Source organism: Aotus nancymaae, unplaced genomic scaffold (assembly GCF_030222135.1).
Source record: "Aotus nancymaae isolate 86718 unplaced genomic scaffold, 86718_ANA_hifiasm-v0.15.2.pri h1tg000057l, whole genome shotgun sequence".
In the NCBI taxonomy this organism is placed as follows: domain Eukaryota; kingdom Metazoa; phylum Chordata; class Mammalia; order Primates; family Aotidae; genus Aotus; species Aotus nancymaae.
The window spans coordinates 42,013,675-42,037,189 of record NW_026988471.1 but is presented as its reverse complement, the minus strand read 5'-3'; the positions used below and the strand labels follow the sequence as shown (position 1 = coordinate 42,037,189).

At 47.2% G+C, this 23,515-nt stretch overlaps 1 protein-coding gene across 4 annotated transcripts in view; it reads left to right on the top strand.

Moving 5' to 3' along the window:
- Window positions 1-23,515, top strand: part of THADA (THADA armadillo repeat containing) — a 357,394-nt gene extending 333,879 nt beyond the window's left edge. For 3 of the 4 annotated variants that reach the window (XM_064364035.1, XM_064364033.1, XM_064364034.1), the window contains exons 38-39: window positions 21,088-21,257; window positions 22,309-23,515. In XM_064364035.1, the coding sequence (XP_064220105.1) occupies window positions 21,088-21,257; window positions 22,309-22,704 (566 nt within the window). In that variant the 3' untranslated portion in view covers window positions 22,705-23,515. The remainder of the gene's footprint in view (window positions 1-21,087; window positions 21,258-22,308) is intronic. The other variant, XM_064364037.1, reaches the window with a different exon arrangement.

Here is a 23,515-nt window from a genome sequence, read left to right as displayed (position 1 = left end):
AGAGAAGAATGGCTGCTTAGAGGAGAGTTCATTAGAGCCAAACCTTAAAGGATGGGCAGAATTTCAGGAGGAAAAGATGGGAAAGATGGAGAACATTCCAGAAAGACAGGGGTGGCAAAGTGCGAGGCCTGTTGAGGAAAGGAATGTTAGTTTGGTACAAGCCTCAAGCGCATGAGTAGAGTGGGCTGAGATGAAACAGGATGACATAAAGGACTTTTGAATCGAATAGTATTCTTTCAGATGCAAGTGACAGAGTGTCTCCTTGCCACTTCAGCATAGGGAGGCCTATTGGATCACGGAACTGAGAATTCCAAAACTAAGACTGGCTTCAGACATGGCATAATTCAAGGATTCAAACAGTGTCCCGAGGACCTGGTTTCTTGCATTTCTCCCTTCTGCTCCTAGGTTGATTCTGTTTTCGATCAGCTCACACTTTTCTTGGAGTTTAAGATGGCTACAGCAGCTCTAGCCTTTATATATTCATTTACTCAAGTCCTGTGTCAGTATAATCCATTGCATTTTATTGGCTCTAGTTGGGGTCCAGGCCTATACTTGAACTAATCTCAGAGGCCAGATGCCAATGAGGGCATCGTATTCCTAGCCTCTGAGGTTAGTTCAGGTTTAGGCCTGGAACCTATCTGGGGCAGGTACCCAGGCCTGGAGTTGAGGGTAGGATTAGCTCCACTCAAACCACATGGACTAAAAGGTGTGGGGGAGGCTGGCTGTCTTGGGGGAAGACTGGGGACAGCTATCCAAAGGAGGGTGATAGAAGCTAGGCAGCAGAAGGCCAGACGCGGTGGCTCACGCCTGTAATCCAAGCACTTTGGAGGCCAAGGCGGGCGAATCACCTGAGGTCGGGAGTTCAAGAAGCTAGGCACCAAAAACAACAGATGTTTGCTAAAACCTGGAACACCAGGCCAAAGAATCTGGATATCATTTACATTAGAGAACCAGTAAAGACTTTTTAACAAATAAGCAAGGTGATCAGAGCTACACGTTAACATTAATTCAGCCACAGTTTAATAGCTGCCATGTGCTTGGCACATGGTAGGTACTTAATATAATTACATATTGAATGAGTGAATGCAAAAAGAGAGATAGTTGCATAGCTTGAGAGAGGGGAGAAAAATTAAAGATGGGTAGCATTTTTAGGTCATTGTAGTAGTTCAGAAGGGGAGCTAGCAAAGGGAGTAACAAGGTCACATCAAGAAAACCAGGAGGTTCCGTTGTCATGAAACCCACATAAGGAAAAACTATCAAGAGGGCAGTCTTGGTCACCCACGCCAAACACTGCGAAAGGTCAGGTTAAGAATGATGAGGGTTGAGAAAATGTCATGAGTGAGAGTTGAGAAAGAAGTTTCAATAGTGAGAGATTAGAGCCACCTTTAAGAAGTTTAGAAGTAAGTAGCAGGAGACTGGGCACGGGCAGATCACTTGAGGTTGGCAGTTTGAGACCAGTCTGACCAATATGGAGAAATGCTATCTCTACTTAAAAATACAAAATTAGCTGGGCATGGTGGCACATGCCTGTAATCGCAGCTACTCGGGAGGCTGAGGCAGGAGAATCGCTTGAACCCGGGAGGCAGAGGTTGCGGTGAGCCGAGATCATGCCATTGTACACCAGCCTGGGCAACAAGAGCAAAACTCAGTCTCAAAATAAAAAAATAAAGTAAGGAGGTAGGCAAGGGGGCCAAGTGTTGACCACTCTGTTATATCATCTATCTTCTTATCCTCCCCAATTGAAACTCAGCAATAAAAAGGTGCTCCTTCCCCTGCACACATCCTTCACGCAGCACCTTATGCCTCCTCCATGACCTCTATCCAGCCACAATTCCCTTTCCTCCCAGGCGTCTTCAGGCTCTCCTTCTCTCCCTCCAGCAATTCCTTCTCATAAAAATATATACATCACTCCCCTGCCCTAAAACCTCATCTCTTGGACCCTGATCTATCTTCAAGCCAATGTTTCAAAAGAGTCATTAGAGAAATGTTGACTTTGACGGGGACGGAAGTTTGAGCTTATGTTGAATGTCCTTACAGAAGTCAAGATGATCTGTAAGAATGCGTGGTTAGGGAGTAAAATGTAGGGACAGAGAAAAAATTGGAACAGTTCATATAGAGGTTCAGTTAGGAATCACCAGAATAGGAAGGAAAGAATTACCAGAGGACACGGAGAGTCCAGCTGAGATTAAACAATATGAATTTATAGAGCTCCATCAGCAGAACGCCGCTGCTCAGCTGGAATTGGTGGCTCAAAGTAGGACAGTAGATTGGATTTGGGGAGAGGTGGCTAGGGAGCATTGTTGAGCTTGGTGGCAGATCAGATTGACAAGGGCATTGAGGACTGGGAGAATCATCACAGGCTCAGGGAGTCCTGGATAATGTAGAATAATAGCCTGGGAGAAAGGTCAAGGTCAAGGATGTGGTCAGGATTGGGGGACGTGGGTAGTTTCTGTGGAAGAGGTAGGAGGTTAAACCGTTGTATTAGGAATATTAAAGAGGCCATATGATATGGGAGCCATTGTGTGTAGACTGTGTGGCTTAAATCCCAAACTCTAAACTGCATCTCTCTGTTGTACCCCATTATAAAATGGGGCTCAGAAAACCTACTTTAAAAGGTCATTATAATTAATATATATGAAGTACATATGATAGTGCCTTACACGTAATTACCACGAAACCTTCACAATGATACTGAGTATGTTCATTTCAAAATGATGATAAAACTTAGAATTTGAGATCTTGAGTTGAAACCATTCTAAATAATGACAAGTTCTCAGATGTCATCATGGTTAATTGAGAATAGAGTAAAATCAGAGATGGGGAGTATTTGAATTGAAGAGGCTGAAGAATGGTGAAAGCAGTTACTGGGAGGGACATCTTTATGGATGTGGAAGTCACAGATAGGGTGGCCATGATGCAGTCATTGAAGAACAAGAATGGGGAGGTGGTTAGTATGGACTTCAAAAGAGAGATTGTGGGGGAGGCAGGGAGATTGTCTAGGAGTGGCAGAGGAGTGTGCCGTTCCATCCAAGTCAGAGACTGAGGGACAGAAGGAACAGCCCCAACTGGAAAGAGAATGGTAGCTTCTGCGAGGAGGAGGAAGAAACACAGAAAGGATGAGACCTATGGAGAATCTGCTCACAATATAACAGATTTGGATTGAGGGGAACTATTTTTTCATAAGAGCTTTTGAGCAAAACTATTCCCTGATTATGGGGACACGTCTGAAAAAAGTCATGAGGATAGGGGAGGAGGTAGAAAGGAGGTTTTGGAGTAGATTTCTGAGAAAACCAACAGAGGGAGGCCCTGTTTCCTCACCTTGATTGTGAGGTGTGTGACGTGAGAAAAGCTAGCTCAGGCCTGTGGGCAGGTGCTGGGCTTGCCCCAGGTGGACACAGCTCCCTGCCACATCTCCCACTCAGGAGCACAGTCCCGTGGTACCTTGGATTGCTGTATTTCCCAGACCGGTGTTCGGCACGCCGGCAGAGAGAGGAACCAGACCAGGAGAGCTGGGATTGGGGGTTTCTGCTTTTCGAGAGCAGAGAGCAACAAATGGGTTTAAAGGAGAGGAAATAGGACACCAGCAGGCTTCGAGGCTGCCTTCTCTTCCAAGAGTGCTGCTCTGTAATGTAATTGTATTTGGACATTTTTTCCACATGATGTCAGGGAATAGCCTCCCTTAAAAGCCTTCATGAGAAAGCACAACTATAAAACAGACTCAGGCAGTGAAATGGAAACCAGACGAGTGAGTCTCTGTAATTTGGGTAAAGAGATTTCTCTGCAGCTTTGTGATCTGATCTGATCTCTGCTCTCTGCATAAAACTGTGTTTCACAGGATCCACTTACATTTGAGTCTTACCATGCAGGTGATTTTGGATGTGAAATGTCTTGCTATCGAGTCCTCTTGTCCTTGTGTGAGCCTAGGCCCCAACAAGCAGGGAAGGAGGCCTGACCCCTTTTCACTCTTGTTTTATTTAACCCCTCTGTTCACCTTCATCTGTGCCTGTTACCTCCCTTCTTAGGGTTAGTCTTTGGAGAATGTGTCCTGGGGAGAAATATTCATTGAAGTGGGCCCACTTTCCTGCCCACTCCCTTGCTTTAAAGCCTCAGGGGCACAGAATTAAATTACCCATTGTCTTCTGTTCTTGACACACTCTCCTGCTCATCCCCATAAGAGTTCTTTCATTTTATTTTATTTTATTTTATCTCAATTTTTATAGAGGAAGGGTCGCACTGTGTTGCCCAGGCTGGTCTCAAACTCTTGGGCTTAAGGATCCTCCAACCTTGGCCTCCCAAAGTGCTGGGATTCCAGGTGTGAGCCACTGTGCCCAGCCCCTTTCTTTTTTCATATTTATATTTTATTGAGATGAAATTCACATAAAATTAACCATTTTAAAGTATACAGTTTCAATAATGTTTAGTACTTTTACAATAGTGTGCAATCATTACCACTCTGTAGTTCCAGAATGGTTTCATCACTCCCCTAAAAATCCCTGTCCCCATTAAGTAATCACCTCTTATCCCTCAGCCCCTGGCAACTATCAGTCTGCTTTCTGTCTCCATGACTTTTCCTATTCTAGTTATTTCATATAAATGGATTTATATATGACCTTTTGTGCTTGGCTTTTTTCATTAAACATAATGTTTACAAGGTTCATCCATGTTGTAGCATGAATCAGCACTTTTAATTCTTTTAATGGCTAAGTAATATTCCATTGTATGGCTGTTCCACATTTTATTTATCCATTTGTCCATTACTGGATGGACATTTGTGTTGTTTGCACCTCTTGGCTATTGTGAATAGCGCTGCTATGAACATTCATGTATAAGCTTTTGTTTGGATGCCTGCTTTCAGTTCTCTTGGGTATGTACCTAGGAGTGGAATTATGGGTCACATGGTCATTCTTTGACTTATCGAGGAACTTGAGGTCCTTTCTCGATGACATCCACCCCAGGTCTGCTCTGACAAGGAATAGCAGGCATGTTCCACCCTGTCCCCACCTCCCGAGACACTGAGAATTGGCACAGTGTCATCATTCTGTTAGACCTGGAAATAAACTGAAGGAAAAAGAGTATGGTCACCAAAGAGAGATGCTGGTAATAGAAGAAAGAAAGTTTGGATGGGGGTGAGAAGGGGAGGGGGCACCGAGAAGATTCAGGGTCACTTGAAAAGATTTGACCAAAGCTCAGGAAGAACTTAAGAGAAAGAGACTCAGCCACCCAGAATGAAGGAAATTGTAAGCCTAAAATACCCATGGCTGCTGCAGCCAATCCACTAGGGATACAAGAGAGCTGTGATCTTAAGGGGCCAGGAAGCCAGGGAGAAAGAGTCTTTAATGTTAAAGATGTCAGCCCATTTGGGCTTTGTGGAAGCACTGAAGGCTTTTAGACTGAGACGTAGTCAGGTGAGAGTTGTCTTAAACAGGTCACCCTGACCACAGGGAAGGGGAGAGCTTGAAGTCAAGACAAGACTGGAAGCAAGGAGCCTGCTTAGAAGGCTACCATAGTTGGCTGGGCACGGCGATTCACACCTGTAACCCCACATTTTGGGAGGCTAAAGTGGGAGGAATACTTGAGTCCAGGAGTTCGAGACCAGCCTGGACAACATGGCGAAACCCTGTCTCTACAAAAAATACAAAATTAGCTGGGTGTAGTGGCATGTGCCTGTAGTCCCAGTTACTCAGGAGGCTAAGGTAGGAGGATCACTTGAGCCCAGGAGGTTGAGGCTGCAGTAAGCCATGATTGCACCACTGTACTCTGGACCGCCTGGGCAATGTAGTAAGACCCCATCTCCAAAAAAAGAAGACTACCATTGTTCTGAGAGGAAGGGTGGTCAGGATGGACCAAGGAAATGGCAGTGGGGATGGAGAGGAGACAAGTTTGAGAGGTGCTTAAAAGGGAGCACAGTTGTCAGGACGGGTAACTGTGGCTACAGAGGTGAAGGCAGAGCACGAGATGCTGCGGAGAAGAAAGGATAAAGCAGGAAGCAGCAGAGGAGGGAGCCTTAGAGCCAGAGAGCTCCAGAGTACTGCACACACTGCCCAGAGAGCCCAGTCAGATGCGAGCTCGAAGCCAAGAGCATAGGGACAGGAAGGCTGTGGAGGCCCCCAAGGCACTCCCCTCAGTGATGGCTAAATGCAGAGGAGACTTGCCTCCTTTTTCTTCCTTCAGGTGACAGAACTTTCAAAATGGATTCCGCGTGTTTTGACTTCAACATTTTGACTTGGAGGACACTGTGACTCTACATAAATGCAAATTTCTAATCTGAATTATATGAACATTAATTCATTTCATCAAGAAATTATTTTCCACTGTAACTCCAACAGTCCAGTTTAATTCCTTCATCAATTTTCTATACAGAGCAGATTGAGTGGCTCCCACCTGTAATCCCAGCACTTTGAGAGGCTTAGGCAGGCAGATCACTTGAGGTCAGGAGTTTGAGACCAGCATGGCCAACATGGCGAAACCCTATCTGTACTAAAAATCCAAAAAAAATTAGCCAGGCATAATCACAGCTACTTAGGAGGCTGAAGTGGGAGAATCACCTCAATCTGGGAGGCAGAGGTTGCAATGAGCCGAGATCCTGCTACTGCACTCCAGCCTGGGTGACAGAGCAAGACTCTCTCTCTATATGTGTGTGTGCATGCATGTGTGTGTGTGTGTATATATATACACACATATTCTATACAGAGCAGCGAAGCCATTTCCTAATGTTCTCCCTTATTTTCTTAAATATCAACTCTTTTTTTGTTTGTTTTGTTTTAAGATAGGGTTTTGCTCTGGTACCCAGGCTGGAGTGCAGCAGTGCGATCACAGCTTACTGCAGCCTTGAACTCCTAGGCTCCAGTGATCCTCCCACCACAGCCTCCCAAGTAGCAGGGACCACAGGCATGTACCACCATAGTCAGCTAATTTTTACATTTTTTTGTAGACACAGGGTCTTACCATGTTGCCCAGGCTGGTCTTGAACTCCTGGGCTTGAGTGATCCTCCCACATCAGCTTCCTAAAGTGTTGGGATTATAGGCATGAGCCACTATGCCCAGCGCTTTTTTTTTGTTTGTTTGTTTGTTTTTTAGATGGAGTCTGGCTCTGTTGCCCAGGCTAGAGTGCAGTGGCATGATCTCGGCTCACTGCACCCTCTGCTTCCTGAGTTTAAGCGATTCTCATGCCTCAGCCTCCCTAGTAGCTGGGATTACAGGTGCCCGCCATCACATCTAGCTAACTTTTATATTTTTAGTAGAGATGGGGTTTCACTGTGTTGGCCAGGCTGGTCTGGAACGCCTGACCTCAGGTGATCCACCTGCCTTGGCCTCTCAGAGTACTGGGATTACAGGTGTGAGCCACGGTGCCTGGCCATGCCTAGCCTTTAATAGTGATTTTATTTTTATTCAAAGATTTTAGTAGGACTTTTCATGCCCAGTTTTAGACCTTGTAAGTTTTTTGTGTCTATTTCCACCAAATCACAATTTTCCCCCAGTCATTGTTTTGTTGTTAGTTGCAGTTTTCAGTATTACTAACAAAATGATTTGTGGGGTCAGTTACTGTGAATTTTTTCATGTACTGCCATTTTCAGTGTAGTCTGATTCTCTTCACTAGTGACATTCACTGCAAAGTAGAAAGCCTGCTTCTTCCCGGAGTCCCTTCTCCCAGCCTCTCCACTGAAGGCCTGGTGCTTAAAGGAAGGGAGGTTTTCTGAGCAGTGGACTCCTGGGGTCCCAAAACCCTACTCAGATGCTCCTCTTAGCAGGTAATTTCAAGCCATCCTGCCACAGTTTGAGCTTTCCTCCTTTTTAGTTGGCCCAAAACCCAGAGTCTCACTGCCCTCTAATCTCTGACTTGTTCTCTCTTTTTTGGCGTGTTCCTGAAAGAGGTTTTCTGTGGACCTCTCCCTTCTCTTACCTGCCCCACAGGCTTCTTCACACTCGGCGTCAGCCTAGGGCCATGTCGGAGGTGGTTTCCCATGCTTTTGGGAAGTGTACAGTCACTCCAGGGAGGCTGCTGGGGAGTGTTGGCCACCCAGGACAGATAGGAAAGGCCTTGAGAGGGCTGGGAGTAAACTCCCTTTCAAGATACAAAATTCCCAAAACTTCGAAATCGCAGGCGTTTTCATTTTCAACACTGTAAATCTTAAAATCACGTGGTGAGTTTAAAAGTCATTCATACCTTGATTTGCTCATTACATTACCATATACTGTGTTTGTTCTATTAAGGCCATAAAAGCCTAGCTGTGAGGTAGGGGTGCCTAATAAGGGAACTTTCTGGATTCTGTGTAAGGCTGGGAGGCGGTAAAAACTTCAGGAGAGAAACATTATCTTCTTGAATTTTTCTGATGTTCAATTTCTGGTCTTCAGTTACACCTCAGGACCATCTGCACCACTCCCACGCGTATCCCACCAGAGTGTTTTGGGAGCCAGGCAGTCCCCTGTCTTGAGTTCTGTGCTGTGTTTACAGCACAGAACTGGGCACATTCTTCAAGGCTAGCACAGTGCCTTTTGCTCATGACAGCTCTGTTGAAATGAATTGGTTACTTGCTTTCTTCCTCTCTCTCACCTCAAGCCCTGAATAAGCTCAGAGGGTGGAGGGTGGTAGTGAGAAGCCAGGCAGGTGATGCTGAGGGCCAGGGAAGCTTCACAAAGAGCTCAGAGGGAGCCAGTCAGTCTTAGGAGCTCAGGCTGAGAAGAAATTTCCTACAAAAGGAAGTTCCAGTAGTGAAGTAAGCTAAAGAAAACTGAAGTGACTTCAAGGAAAAGAAAAAGAGCAGTTTCAAGATCCAGGCTGGTCAATAAGGAATGTGGAATGTGTCCTCAGAGCCGGTGATGAACTCTGCCCAGGCAGAGGAAGAGGAGGCTGACGGAAGGCAGACCTCAAGTTGCCCAGCACTTACCAGTCTGTGGAAGCCTCCCTCACTGGCTCATGACATGGGCAGGGAAGAAAGAAGAGGGCTGGGTGCTGCCATGTCCAGGAGGAGTGCTCGGGGGTGAGTGGCCATGCAGATAGGAATGAAGTGCGAGGCACTTACCACCTGTGCAGAGTTGGAGGCGATCAAACCCTCTGGGAGGCTCTGCAGAGTGAAATCACCAAGGAGCAGAGGGAGGGGCTCATCTGCTGTGGAGGGACTGGCTTTGCACTTTGCACAGGAAGGGAATGACACAGTTCAGGCCAAAGGAATCATCACCAAATGCAAGAATGCCAAATGCAGGCCAAGATGGCTGGACAGGGCCCATTGTTTGCCCTGCTGTCCCTTCACACACCAGGGCCCCAAGGACTGGCCTTTGTTACCTGCCCTGGAATAGCCACAAAGCCCATGTGCTCAGCCCATGGATGTTGTAACCCTTCCTGCTGAGCTCCAGAGATTGAATAAGAAATAGGTGTGAGTTGCACTCAAAACTGGGTATAATGGAAGCACCCGGAAGGGCTGGAGGCTGGTGGGTCAGCTCCAGGCTGTAAGCCCCCTGGAGAACCAGGTCTTTTTCCCAGATGCTATTTTCTGAGAGCGATACTTGTTTTTTTGTTTTGTTTTGTTTTGTTTGTTTGTTGTTTTTTTTTTTTTTGAGACGGAGTTTCGCTCTTGTTACCCAGGCTGGAGTGCAATGGCGCGATCTTGGCTCACCGCAACCTCCACCTCCTGGGTTCAGGCAATTCTCCTGCCTCAGCCTCCTGAGTAGCTGGGATTACAGGCATGCGCCACCATGCCCAGCTAATTTTTTGTATTTTTAGTAGAGACGGGGTTTCACCATGTTGACCAGGATGGTCTCGATGTCTTGACCTCGTGATCCACCCGCCTCGGCCTCCCAAAGTGCTGGGATTACAGGCATGAGCCACCGCGCCCGGCCGATACTTGTTTTAATCCATTCCTTATTTGTTGGTTTCGTGAAGTAAACAAATGCAAGTATTTTTCTAGGGTTTGAGCTGAGTACGTTGTTAACTGGCTATAATTCATCAGCCCCTTTTTGGTGAAGTATGTCCCTATTGAAGAAGAAGAACTCTTATGAAATGCTTACTTGTTTTCATTCAGACTGGTTGTATCCATTTTTAAAATCAGTTAGGGGAAAAAAAATTTATTTACCCAGTGATTTGAGGTGGGCTCACATTTAAAAAATCATAGTTATTTTAACTTTAAAAATAAAGATCTTTTGGAATGTATTGTTGATTAAAAATAATAAAGATTTTGAAATTATCTTTTCTTTAAAATGAAAACAAAGGATTTGCTAGGGTATTTCTGGTTTCATCATAGGTCACCAGGAAGCATGTTTACATCAGGCAGTCACAGGTTTTAGGCACATAACACTTATGTGGAGTTTGTATTCTTTGGGAGCTGGACCTGAAGGAACTCTGGAGAACCCAGGCCATTTGTTCCATTTGAAAATAGCTAAAACATGAAGAAAAGGCAAATTCTTAACATTTTTAAAGGTTTTCTCTCAAGTAGTTTTAAAATTTCAAATGATGGTGTTGTATCCCATCCCTTCAGACCTGGAATCACATTTCCCCATCAGGACAGAAAGGGCTCTGCGGAAGCTGTGGCCGGGAAGGGGCTGCGTCTCACTTGTGGCCACCTCTCTGCCCAGGAGCTGGTGAGGAAGGGTGAATTAGGGGATGCCTTTCAGAAAAAAGGAGATGAGCCCCCCCTCCACATCTACCCCAAAGAAAGACCAGTGTTCTAGACTGACCACTTGCAGAGACGTTCACGAAGGGACTGTTGATGGCGGTGTAGGATTGGAAGGAGGCCTACAGCAGCACTTCTCGTCCTTGCCACTGTGGCACTGATTGGGTAGTAGGGCTGTTGTGAACACTGGAGGACGCTGAGTAGCATCGCTAGCCTCTACCTACTACATGCCAGTAGCACTACCTCCTCCTAATTGTGACAGCCAACATGTCTCCAGACACTGGCAGATGTACCCTGAGAACCATGGGTGAAGGGAAGCAGTAGTGATGCTGAGGCATCTAGAGTAGAGTAGTAGGAAGCCCTCCCCACCCTCTGGCTGAAAGGGAGAACTGGGAGAGCAGAAGTCGGGGAGGAGGGGCTGCCCCGCAGGTGTCCTAGGCATGGGGGATGCAGCCACTGCTGGAATCTTCACAACTTTCCAGGGAGGGTGCAGGAAAGAAATACTCCCAACTCCTCTCTCTTCTGCTCTCCTGTATACCAGTGTTCCCTTTCCATTAGGAGAATCCAGCTAGAAGGCTGGTGGCAAGGACACCTGGGTAAGGCAGTCTTTAGAGATCAGCATCCTGGGGCACTGAGCAGGGTGGAGAAGGGCAAAGAATGGAAAACAAAATTATCAGTCTGTTCATCCATCTGTCTGTCCATCCATCCATCTGTCCATCCATTCGTTCAGTACTTACGAGCAGCTTAGCAAAGTGGTCAAGAATGTAGGTGCTGGGCTGGGCGCAGTGGCTCACACCTGTAGTCCCAGCATTTTGGGAGGCTGAGGTGGGTAGATTGCTTGAGCTCACGAGTTCAAGACCAGCCTGGGCAATATCGCAAAACCCCATCTCTACCAAAAATACAAAAATTAGCCAAGCAGGATGGTGTGCCTATAGTCCTAGCTACTTGAGAGGCTAAGGTGGGGACCAGGTATGATGGCTCAAGCCTGTAATCCCAGCACTTTGGGAGGCCGAGGCAGGCGGATCACAAGATGAGGAGATCGAGACCATCCTGGCTAACGGTGAAATCCCCGTCTCTACTAAAAATACAAAAAATTAGCTGGGCGTGGTGGCACACGCCTGTAGTCATAGCTACTCAGAAGGCTTAGGCAGGAGAATCGCTTGAACCCAGGAGGTGGAGGTTGCAGTGAGCCGAGATCACGCCTTTGCACTCCAGCCTGGCAACAGAGCAAGACTCTGTCTTAAAAAAAAAAAAAAAAAAAAAAAGAGAGCGAGGCTAAGGTGGGAAGATGGCTTGACCCAGGAGATGGAGGTTGTGGTGAGCTGAGACCATGCCACTGCACTCCAGCCTGGGTGGCAGAGCCAGGAGCCAGACCCTGTTTCAAAAAAAAAAAAAAAAACTATGTATATATGTGTGTGTGTGTGTGTGTGTGTGTATATATGTATGTATGTGTGTGTGTGTGTGTGTGTGTGTGTGTGTGTGTATATGCTGGAGTCAGATACGCCTGGATTTATATATGGCCCTACCACTTGTGACCTGTATCCTATATGATCTTGAACAAGTTACTTATCTAAATCTCAGTCACCTTGAGTGTAAAATGGCAACAATAATTCTGTCTACCTATGTGACCTTATTGTTGCAATCTTGGATTTTTTTCCCCAGCGGGGAAAATACAAGTCACATGTAAATTGCACAGTATCAGACCACAATCAAGTGCTAAGTGGGTGGTATCTGGGAAGTACCCAGTGTTGCTTTTATGAACAATCCTGGGAAAGGAAAGACACGGGGTTCAGCCACAGAATGCACCCCTCAGCATCTTTGAGCGTTGTGCAGATACAGCAGAGAAGGAGGTCCCAGTGGGCTGAGAAACACCACAGGATCCGCGCTGTGTTCTGAGGGACAGGCGGGCAGGCTAAGTTACAAGGAGGAAGAAGGAACACCAGAGCGGGGAATGGCGAGTGAATCAAAGCCAAGAGAGTTGAAGGGAGGGGAAGGCCCAGATCGCAGTAGGGGGAGACCACCGAGAAGAGGTTTGGCTGAGGGACTCAGTGTTCTCTCCTGTAAAAGGAAGGGGAGGGCTTGGGGCCAGTTGCCTTCCTTAGTACTATTGTATCATTACATAGGGGTCACAGACTCCCATGTCCACAGAGACCAGGCAAGTGAGCATGAGTGTGAAAGGGGTGCAGTGGAAGGCAGTAGGGTGGTCCCAGGCTGGAAGCACAGCCACCTTCTGTAGGCGTGGCCACCGCCCTGCTCCAGGTAGCCATTGCCATCCTCTAATGCAGACCTAGAGATATCAATCGAATTTTCTGAATTTTCAAAAGATGCTAGAAAATTGGATCCTTATAAGAAACGTCCTGTTTTTTAAGTCCATGTGAGCTGTAATAACAGTTCCTTTGCACTCCTGTCTAGACACTGCTGATGGGTCCCGACAGGGTGCAAGAGACCGTTCAGTACAGTTTAGCTGACACAACTCAGCTTAGAACCCTAGCTGTGTGTGTTTGGTTGGGTTCTGTCTCTGAATATACATTCTTTTAAACAGTAGGCTCTAAGACTTAAAATAAAAAGGAGGCCAGGCATGGTGGCCCACACCAGTAATCCTAGCACCTTGGGAGGCATAGGTGGATGGATCACTTGAGCCCAGGAGTTCAAGACCAACCTGGGCCACGTGGAAAAAAACCCGTCTCTACAAAAAATTCAAAACTTAGCGGGGCATGGTGGTTTATGCCTATAGTTTCAGCCACCCAGGAGGCTGAGGTGGGAGGACGTCTTGAGCCTGGGAGGTTGCTACAGTGAGCTGTGATTGTGTCACTGTGCCCTAGCCTGGGCAACAGAGTAAGACCCTGTCTCAAAAAAATAAACAAACATAAACAAAAAGGAGGAAGAGGGGTCCACGTGGGTCAGGTGAAGTCTGAGTTCCCCCTAGACTTAATACTATGGCCAGGTAGGGAGTCGGGGAAAGGGATGGCTGTGGACGAGGGCAGAGAGGGAGGGTGAGCCATAGCCCTGGTGCTGCACATGGCCCTGGCACTTGGCCCAGTGCATGCTGGGACTAGGGCTGCCCTTGAGAGCTGTAGCCAGCACATTTGGTTCTTCTTTGATGAAATTTTCAGATAAAGAACAGAGACTAATACCACAAACACCCATGTTCCCTGACCTAGACTTCCTACTGGGCTCTTTGAAGCTGGGAGGACCATCCTGCTCCATTCCTTAGGACACTGACCTTCCTCGGGACCATTTGTCTCCAGTAGGGGTCAGCTGGGAGCTCTGATCGGTAGTAAAGGTTGAAATGATGGCATTTGATGGCATGGACATGAATGTACTCACAGAGTGCCCTGCCTGGAATCCCAGCTCTGAGCTCTGATGGCCCTGGAAGGTGGAGAGCCCTGGCTAGTCTAGGAGTAGAGGGTAAGGGAAGGCAGGGGACAGAGAGGCTTCTGGCAGCACCAGGAAAAGTTGAATGGCAGAGTCAGCTGAACCAAGCTTGTTTTTCATGGCTAAAGTTCAGGCTTTTGCCCTGCTGAGGGGAAGTGAAGAAGACCATGGACAAGACTAGAAATAATGAGGTTATCTGGAAACAGCCTCATGAAACCTGAGTGTATTTTTTATCAGGAAAAAACAAAGTGCAGTAACACTCACTCCATCAAACGCTGCCTTTGCTGTCCAGTCCTCCCTTCAGTGAGTAGGCAGCTTGTCTCCCTGTGGCCCAAGCTTGGGGTCCTCTCACCTGCCCTACTTGGCCGTGTCCCCTCTGTGAAGCCTCCTCCCCGCTCCACATTTATTTTCCTTTCTGTCCCTTCATTACTCATACTCATGATATAATTCACCTGTGTCACACACCATCTTCGACTGCTTTCTAACACTTGGTGTGGGTCAGCTTGCCTCTAACATCTCTTGACTGTCTGAGGGAAGAGAGTGAGAGGTTTTCCTCATGTTTCACACAGTCCTGTCCACACACAGGTGATCAATAAATACTTGTGTGTAGATAAAATATCAGATTGATGGGTGAGTGGGTAGATGTGTGGTGAGTTGGTTGGATGGCAGGGCCACCCACCTTGGCCAGCCCCGCTAAGGCTGAGGGATTTTTCAGATGCCTGAAGGAAGATTCTCCAGACCTAGAGAGAGGGAGAGTTCAACCCCTCGCCATTTGCACAGCATTTACTGTGCCAATTGCCCTCTCTTGAGAAGGACTAGAAGGCAGACTTGACCAATGGCCTTAGTCTAGAAGGCATCTCCCCCACAATACTTTAAAATCAGACCGTGGGCTTTTTAATCCATGGTCTGAAATCATTTTCAAGTTTGGCACCTGGAAAACATCCACTTTTGACATCTTTCAGTCAGTACAGTTGAAAGCAACCTCAAAGCCTGTGACTTACCTGTCTACCTGCCTAGAAATTAATGACACTTCCTCTAGTTGGAGAAATGAGAGGCTGTGATTTGTAGTGGAGCCAGCACACTGCATGAGGCCTGGGTTGTCACCTCCAGCCCTGGGGGCCAGGGGGACCTCTTCATGAAGGCAGAACAGAAGCACCAGGGAGTATCGGCACATAACAGGGTTTCTGATAGTTAAGCATCGGCCAGATGGAGAGCCCTGATGTGGCTGGGGCAGTAGCAAGAGGAAAGCCGTACTGCAGCATCCCTGAAGCCTCTGGTTTGCTTCCCTCCTCTGCAATCCCAGTGAGTTATCCATTCACAAGGATAGAAGGCACCAGATTAACCAATTCTAAATGCTGATCTGTTGCATTTCCAACACGATTCCAAATGACTGCATGTTAATCCCCCTTATGCAGGCCTAACACAGACATAAGTGTGTACCAGCAAACCTCACCTATTTGAAGCACTCCAGGAAGATTCTAGGGCATATTTCATCTTGCCCTAGCAGTGTAGCTGGTGGGAAGAACAACCTTGGAAATGATTTATTCCCCACACTGACGTCTTCCTCTCACCAACCCCCGCTCCCACAGCTCTTGGCATCTGGACAACTCCATTGAGCACCTGATGGCCCTGCTGTTGCCTGGGTGTTTGTCTTACCTTCCCACCTAGACCACCTGCTTCTTCGTTCCCTTTTATGGCTGATTACTATTCTATCATACGAATTTATAACCACATTTTATTTATCCATTTATCAGTTGATGGACATTTGGGTTATTTCCACATTTTGGCTCTTATCAACAAGGCTGCTTTGAACATTCAGGTACAAGTTTTTGTGCAGACATGTCTTTTTCTCACTCTTAGATACATTCCTAGGAGTGCAGTTGTTGGGTCATAGGTTTAATCTTTTGAGGAGAACTGCAAGACTGTTTTCCAAAGTGGCTGCACCATTTTGCACTCCTACTAAAAATGTATGAGGGTTCCAGTTTCTCTACGTGTTTGCCAAAACTTAACTTTTATTATAGCCATCCCGGTGGATGTGAAGTGGAATACGACTGGGGTTTTGATTTGCATTTTCCTGATGGTTAATGATGCTAAGCATCTTTTCCTGTGTTAATTATTACTAAGTATTAAGAGTTCTTTATGTAGTTTAGATACAGTTCCTTGCCAGATAGGATTTTTACCTGTTTTCTCCCTTCCTGTGATTTGTCCTTTCATTTTCTTTTGGTGTTACTTTGAGGCACAAAAGTTTTCCGTTTTGACAAAGCCCATTTCTTTGAGATGAAATTTTGCTCTATCACCCAGGCTACGGTGTAGTGTCACAGTCTCACTCACTGTAGTCTTCGCCTCCCAGATTCAGGCAGTTTTCCTGCCTCAGCCTCCCAAGTAACTGGGACTGCAGGCACATACCACCACACCTGGCTAATTTTTGTGTTTTTAGTAGAGATGGGATTTCACCATATTGGTCAGGCTGGTCTTGAACTCCTGACCTCAGGTGATCCACTGTACCCATCCTGACAAAGCCTAGTTTTTCTAATGTTGCTTGTGCTTTTGATGTCATATCTAAGAAATAGTTGCCTAATTCAAGGTCATACAGATTTACTCCTGTGTTTTCTTCTATGAGTTTTCTAGTTTTAGCTCTTACATTTAGGTCTTCAATACATTTTGAGTTAGTTTTTGTATATGGTGTGAGGTAGGGGTCCAACTTCATTTTTTCACATGTGTATATCCAGTTGTCCCAGGACAACTAGTTGAAAAGACTGTTTTTTCCCCCCAGTTATTTTGGTACCCTTGTCAAAAATCATTTGACCATAAATGTGAGGAAGTGTTTCTGGACTCTGTCTGCTGATCTGTGTCTTTCCTTATGCCAGTACCACACTGTCTTTATTCCTATAGCTTTGTAGTAAGTTTTGAAATCAGGAAGTGTGAGTCCTCCAATTTTGTTTTCTTTTTCAAGATCATTTTGATACACAGCAGATTCTTTTTTTTTATTTTTTTTGTAGCAACAGGGTCTTGTGTCACGTGAGCCTTCCATCTCAGCCTCTCAAAATTTGGGGACCACAGGAGCCCAGCCTCTCAGCAGATTCTTAAAACACACTTGTTGCTTGCTTTCCTGTTTCCTTGATGGACTGGCCAGCCTGTGAGAACCTAGCTGGCCTGCACGCTTAAGTGAAAAATTCTTGTCCCTACTCCAACCTCCCTTCATAAGGCATTTGGCCAGTAGAGATCTAGGCAGTTCTGGCTGAGCTGTCTTAGTACAGGGCAAGGCAATAAAAAACATTTGGCAGGTTGCATCTGGTCCCTCAAGCAGGAGATCTAAATCCAACTCATCCTTCCCCAACCCTCCCCAAAACATCTCAGCGTTCCTTCCTCTTTCCTCCTTGCCTTGCAGTCTTGGAGTCTGGGTAGTTAGAGTTCTATCTAGACCCACTTCTGGCCACATCACACCAGCTTTTCCCTTGTGCCTGTCATCCCGCCACTCTCCTGCCCCTTCCTAAGCATGACTCAGGGCAAAATGGAGTTTTGCTCTTGTTGCCCAGGCTGGAGTGCAATGGCACGATCTTGGCTCATCACAGCCTCCACCTCCCAGGTTCAAGCAATTCTGTCCCTTCCTAAGCATGACTCATGGCAAAATGGGCAAAATGGTGCAGGATGGAGGTAGGGCTAGTGCAGCAGCCTGGCCTCCCTGGTGGCATCTCTAGTCACCCCATAGGTTCTTTATGGACTCAACAGAGTGTCACTTAAGCTGCAGGTACTGATTTTGCTGATGGATGGTAACATTTTCTTCTTCCCTGTTGGGCTTTCAGTCCTTGCCTTAAGGAGAACATAAAAAAAGTGGTGGGAGGCCAGGCGCGGTGGCTCACGCCTATAATCCCAGCACTTTGGGAGGCTGATGTGGATCACCTTTGGTCGGGAGTCCGAGACCAGCCTGGCCAACATGGAGAAACCCCATCTATACTAAAAATATAAAATCAGCCAGGCGTGGTGTCAGGCATCTGTAATCCTAGCTGCTCGGGAGGCTGAGGCAGGAGAATCACTTGAACCCAGGAGGCAGAGGTTGTGGTGAGCCAAGATTGCATCACTGCACTCCAGCCTGGGCAACAAGAGCAAAACTCCATCTCAAAAAAGAAAGTGATAAACCTACCGGGTGCAGCGGTTCATGCCTGTATTCCCAGCACTTTGGGAGGCCGAGGTAGGCAGATCACTTGAGCCCCAGGAGTTCAAGACCAGCCTGGACAATGTGGCAAAACCCTGTCTTTAAAAAAAATACAAAAATTAGCCTGATGTGGTGGCACATGCTTATATTCACAACTACTCAGGGAGGCTGAGGTGGGAGGATCACCTGAGCCTGGGGAAGTCAAGGCTGCAGTAAGCCACTACACTCCAGCCTGGGTGCCAGAATGAGACCCTGTCTCAAAAAAAAAAAAAAAAAAAAAGGATGATACAACCAAGTCTGACTTACTCACCTCCATTGTCTCCCTGCAGGGTAGGGGCAGTCTGTGCACTGGAGATAGACTTAGCCCAGCATCACAGCTACCAGCAAACGTGGACCAGTTACCTAACCTTTATGAATGCAGTTTCCTTGTTGGATAAATAGGGATACCTCCCTTATGGTATGGCAGAATGGCAGGAGCGATTAAGGATTCAGTAGGAGCAAAGCGTTCATTATCGATAGTAACACTAGTTACTGTTCATTGAATGTTTTCTTTGTGCCAGTCTCTATGTTAGAGTTCAGATTAGATCAAATGGGATAAAGGAAGAGATCTCATGATCTCCAGCCATAAACAGGGATGTCCTGAGCATCTGCTCTGTATTGAATCCTATGTGGGTCCTCATGTGTGTCTTTAATTGTATGGGGGTTTGAAAAGGCCACCTATGCAGGGTGTGGGGGAGCATCAGGAAGAGTAGCTAATGAATGCTGGGCTTAATGAGTAGCTAATGAATCACTAGGTGATGGGTTGATCTGTGCAGCAAACCACCATGGCACATGCTTACCTGTGTAACAAGCCTGCACGTCCTGCACATGTACCCCAGAACTTAAAAGTTGAAGGGGCCAGGCACGGTGGCTCAGAACAGTAATCCCAGCACTTTGGAAGGCTGAGGCAGGCAGATCACTTGAGGTCAGGAGTTTGAGACCAGCCTGGCCAACGTGGTGAAACCCCGTCTCTACTAAAAATAGAAAAATTAGCTGAGCAGGTTAAAAAAAAAATTATCTGGGTGTGGCGGCACATACCTGTAGCCCCAGCTATTTGGAGGCTGAGGCAGGAGAAGTGCTTGAACCCAGGAGGTGGAGGTTGCAGTGAGCCAGTGTGATGCCACTGTACTCCAGCCTGGATGACAGAGACTCTGTCGGGGCAGGGGGAAGAAAGAAAAGTTGAAGGGGAAAAAAGAAAAAGGCCACTTAATTGTATCCCCTCTCCATACAGATTCTCAGCCAATTGAGAACTGCACAAAGGAGTAAGGTAGAGGTTAAAGGAGATTGTATTGTAGGTAGAAGCCCAGCCAACACGTGTCTCAGACTTACAGCCAAAACGCACTTCACCCCCTCCTCTTTTCTGTTTTCCTGATTTAAATCTAGGTTCCAGGCTGCACAACAAGGAGCATGGGGAATGGGGACACTAAAGGCCAGGTGTCCTGGGGGACTTACCTGGGGCTCTAAAGATGGTGAGATCAGTTCTTTCAGCTGTTTACATGCAACTAGGCTCTGCTGTGTGACCTATGAATAGTCCTGATCCTACTGCAGGGTCACTAACTCCCCTGATCCCACCATCAGAACCTCTGGAATATTGATGCCAGTTCTCCAAATCTGTGCTTTGCACACACCATGAAACTTGTTGCCAACTCTAATTTCTTGATGTGTGCAAGTGGGTGATGTCATACCCAACCCATAGGATGCTGGAAAGACTGGGGAGAAAACCCTTGATCAGGGCCTGGCACTCACTAGGCCCTCAGTGGGGCTATCCTGGTAACTCTGAGGGGCGGGGAACTCAGCCTGCTGTTCCATTCCCTCAGCTGTCTGCCTGTGTGCCAAGCAAGTGTCTTCGGGGGCTTATGGTCAGGGTAAGTCTGTGTGCTGAAGTTAGAGGTGTGGATCTGGGACAGATCAGGGCTCAACAGAAGTGCATCACTGAAAGACAGGTGTTGGTGCAGGATGGGCCTACTGAAGTCCATTGTCTGTGCAGTGGGCTTTCAGGCCCGTGTTTCAGACGTCCTCCAGGCCTGGGGTGGGAGGGGCAGAGTTGTTAGGGGAAGTGGCAACACCCCTGAGCCTCCCTCCAAACCCATATTTAGGACTGTCTAAGGTCAAATGGTGAAATGAGCGATGGTTTCCCCAAGGCTCCCGCTTCCTCTTTCTGCACCTATTGTACTCTTTCAGTGCCCTTCCCCCAGGCACCCAGGAAGACAAGGGTCCAAAAAGCAAAAAACTCCAAGACAGAGCAGCAAAATCAGAGCCAAATACAGCCCACACCTGCTTTTTACAGCCTGTGAGCTATCAATGGTTTTTACATTTTTAATTGGTTGAAAACAATCAAAATAATATCTTGTGACACATGAAATTCAGATCTCCATGTCCATAAATGAAGTTTTATTGGAACACAGCCACAACCTGTTTACAAATTGTCTTTGGCTGCTTTCAGCAGAGTTGAGGAGGTATAGGCCTGCAAAGTCTAAAATACTGACTCTCCAGCCCTTTAAGGAAAAGCTCGCTGATGCCCTGCTCTAGGATGTGTCTTGTGCCCAGGAGATTTGTTTTCCAAGGAAAGGGCAAACCAGTCGAATCCCGGCAGGTGTGCAGAGGAGACACCGGCCGGGGAAGCTTCCCTGATCCTCCCAGTGACACCGGAGGAGCCGAGGGGAGATAACTCTCTAGTCCTGCAGGTCGGACTACTGCTCTCCACGCTAAGTTAGGGGGGCCTGGGAACAGTGGGTTCAGCCCTGACTCATTCTGGCAGTATAGATCGCAGGATTCAGAAGGTGATTAATAGTCTTCCCTGCTGTGCTGGTGGCAGCGATCTTACCTGAGGCCCTTCGTGTTCCCAGGGTCCTGCAGGCTGCCCTGGGCCAGCCCTGTGCAGTACATTCATTGCTCGCCTTTCTCCCGTCTCTGCAGAGTTTGCCTTCTGCCAGGTGGATGCCTCCATCGCTCTGGGCCTGGCCCTGGCTGTCCTGTGTGATCTGCTCCAGCAGTGGGACCAGCTGGCCCCTGGACTGCCCATCATGCTGGGATGGGTGCTGGGAGAGAGTGATGACCTCATGGTCTGTGTGGAGAGCATGCATCAGGTGATGCCAAGGTGTCAGGGAGTGGGAGGTGGGGTTGGAGTATCCTAAACCTGCTGGATGCAGCACCTACAGCCTCAGCTGGGCTTCAGCCCACTGGTGAAGGTGGGTTTCTGCATGCTTAGACAGAGCAGGAACCACTAGGAAAGACACCCACTAGGTGCTGCTGCGGGCACAGGGACACTCTCAGGCTGACTTCCGGGGTGCTGATGGTCAGCCTCCAGATTAGTCAGGGGAGAGAACTCAGAAGCCCCTGGATGCAGAGTTTCACTATGGAGACTGCTTGTTTAGTACTGGAGTTAGCCTGGAACTTCCCAGTCAGGTCTGAGGGTGAAGCATTTTCAGAGAATTAGGATCTTTGCTGGGAACTTCCTATTTGAAGAAAATTATTAGCCCCCTCCAAGGTGGGTGCAGTCACAGATAGGGAAACTGAGGATGAAGACAGGCAGCAAAAGCATCCTGAGAACTAAAGTTCATCGCCACCAGCGTCTGTCTCAGCTGGCCTTCTTGGCATCCCCAGCAGGCTAAGGGTTCAAAAAGCATTGTCCCTGTTTATGAGAAATGTGGAGACATGATAAAGAGTCTGATAAAATGACCTTGAGAATCACAGTGTTATAAAAACAGGACACAGCCTAGTGTCCTGTGTGTGGTGATTCTTTCCTCTCTGGCCTGCTGCAGAGATTACCTTTCCTCCCTCCTCTCCCATTTCCAGCTGCACCTTAGGCTCTAGGGCCCACTCCCTGTTGAAGTCTCATTTCAGCATCAGTCCCCCAAAGTATCCTGACTTTGAACCACAAACACATCTTTATCCAAGGTCATGTTAAGTATGGAGAAAAAATTCCTCTCTGGTGGAGAAATACAGTGAGTGAAAATAGAAGGTGACCTTCAAGGCTGCAAGTGGTGTGTGTACATGGGTGTTGACAGGCAAGAGTGCGCCCTCTGTCAGGTGGGGGAAGGGACCCCCGCCTGCATCTGGCAGGGCACTGCTTGGTCTGGACTGGGGCTTGTCATCATTCCCTGTAAGACTGACTTTCAGCGCTTTCATCTGATTTAGGTGGAAGAAGACTACCTGTTTGAAAAAGAAGCAGTCAACTTTTGGGCTGAGACCCTGATCTTTGTGAAATACCTCTGCAAGCACCTCTTCTCTCTCCTCTCCACGTCTGGCTGGCATCCCCCAAGCCCTGAGCTGCTCTGTCACCTTCAAAGAATGGTGTCAGAGCAGTGCCACCTCCTGTCTCAGCTCTTCAGAGAGCTTCCACCAGCTGCTGAGTTTGTGAAGACAGTAGAATTCACAAGACTGTGCATTCAAAAGGAAAGGACTTTGGCTTGCTTGAGGCTGCTGGCCTTTCTGGAAGGAAAGGAAGGGGAAGACACACTAGTTCTCAGTGTTTTGGACTCTCCTGCAGAAGTGAGGCAGTTAACTCTTCCAAGAACAGAAGCAGCATGTTGAAGAAAGAAAATTGTGGGGATTGGATTGGGCGTATGTGTGGATTATCCCTCCACTAAATATGCAGGAAACGTGTTGAACATAAATTGAAAAATGTTATCCCCTTCATGCCTCCCCTACTTCTGTGAGTCCAGGTTTCTGTCACTTCTTACAGAGAAACTTTTCTTCAGTTCAGTCATTCAGGGCAGCCCACTTTACTGCTACTGTAGGAAGTAAGGTGACTCAGGTGCAGATTTACTCTGTCCCCAGCCCCTGCAGGCCTGAGTGAGCCTTTTTCATCCCTCAGGCCTCTAATGTCCTGCCATAGCTGCCCTGCATTCTCTGTGAAGGGACCACATTTTAGCACACACATGATGCCTCCCCCCCTCCTCTTTTCTGGCTCTATTTAGGGAATGAATTAGTTGGCAAACAGCCTATTTGGTCAGATTTATAAATTTTGTTCCATTTTAGCAAAGCAGAAATATGTTCCAAATGTTGGATCCTGGGAGAATTCAGGATCAACCTTACACAAATAATTTATTTTTATTGTCTGCGTGTGTAAGTCCTGCAGTGACCTACACATTCCATCCTAATTATTAAAAGAGCCATTGAGAGCTCCTCCTAGCCCCAAAAAAGTATGCTAATGCTAGGAAACCTGATTTTGCCACCCAGTGAAAGTCTATCCATGCTCTCAGCTGTGAGCAGGAGCCTGGGGAAAGGACAGCCAGAGAAAATGACTTATTCCATGCCTACATTGTTTACTTATCATTTGCTTGGTGGCAGTAACAAGATACTCACTTAAGATGCCATTAAACACATTTATCCTTTGCAGTGA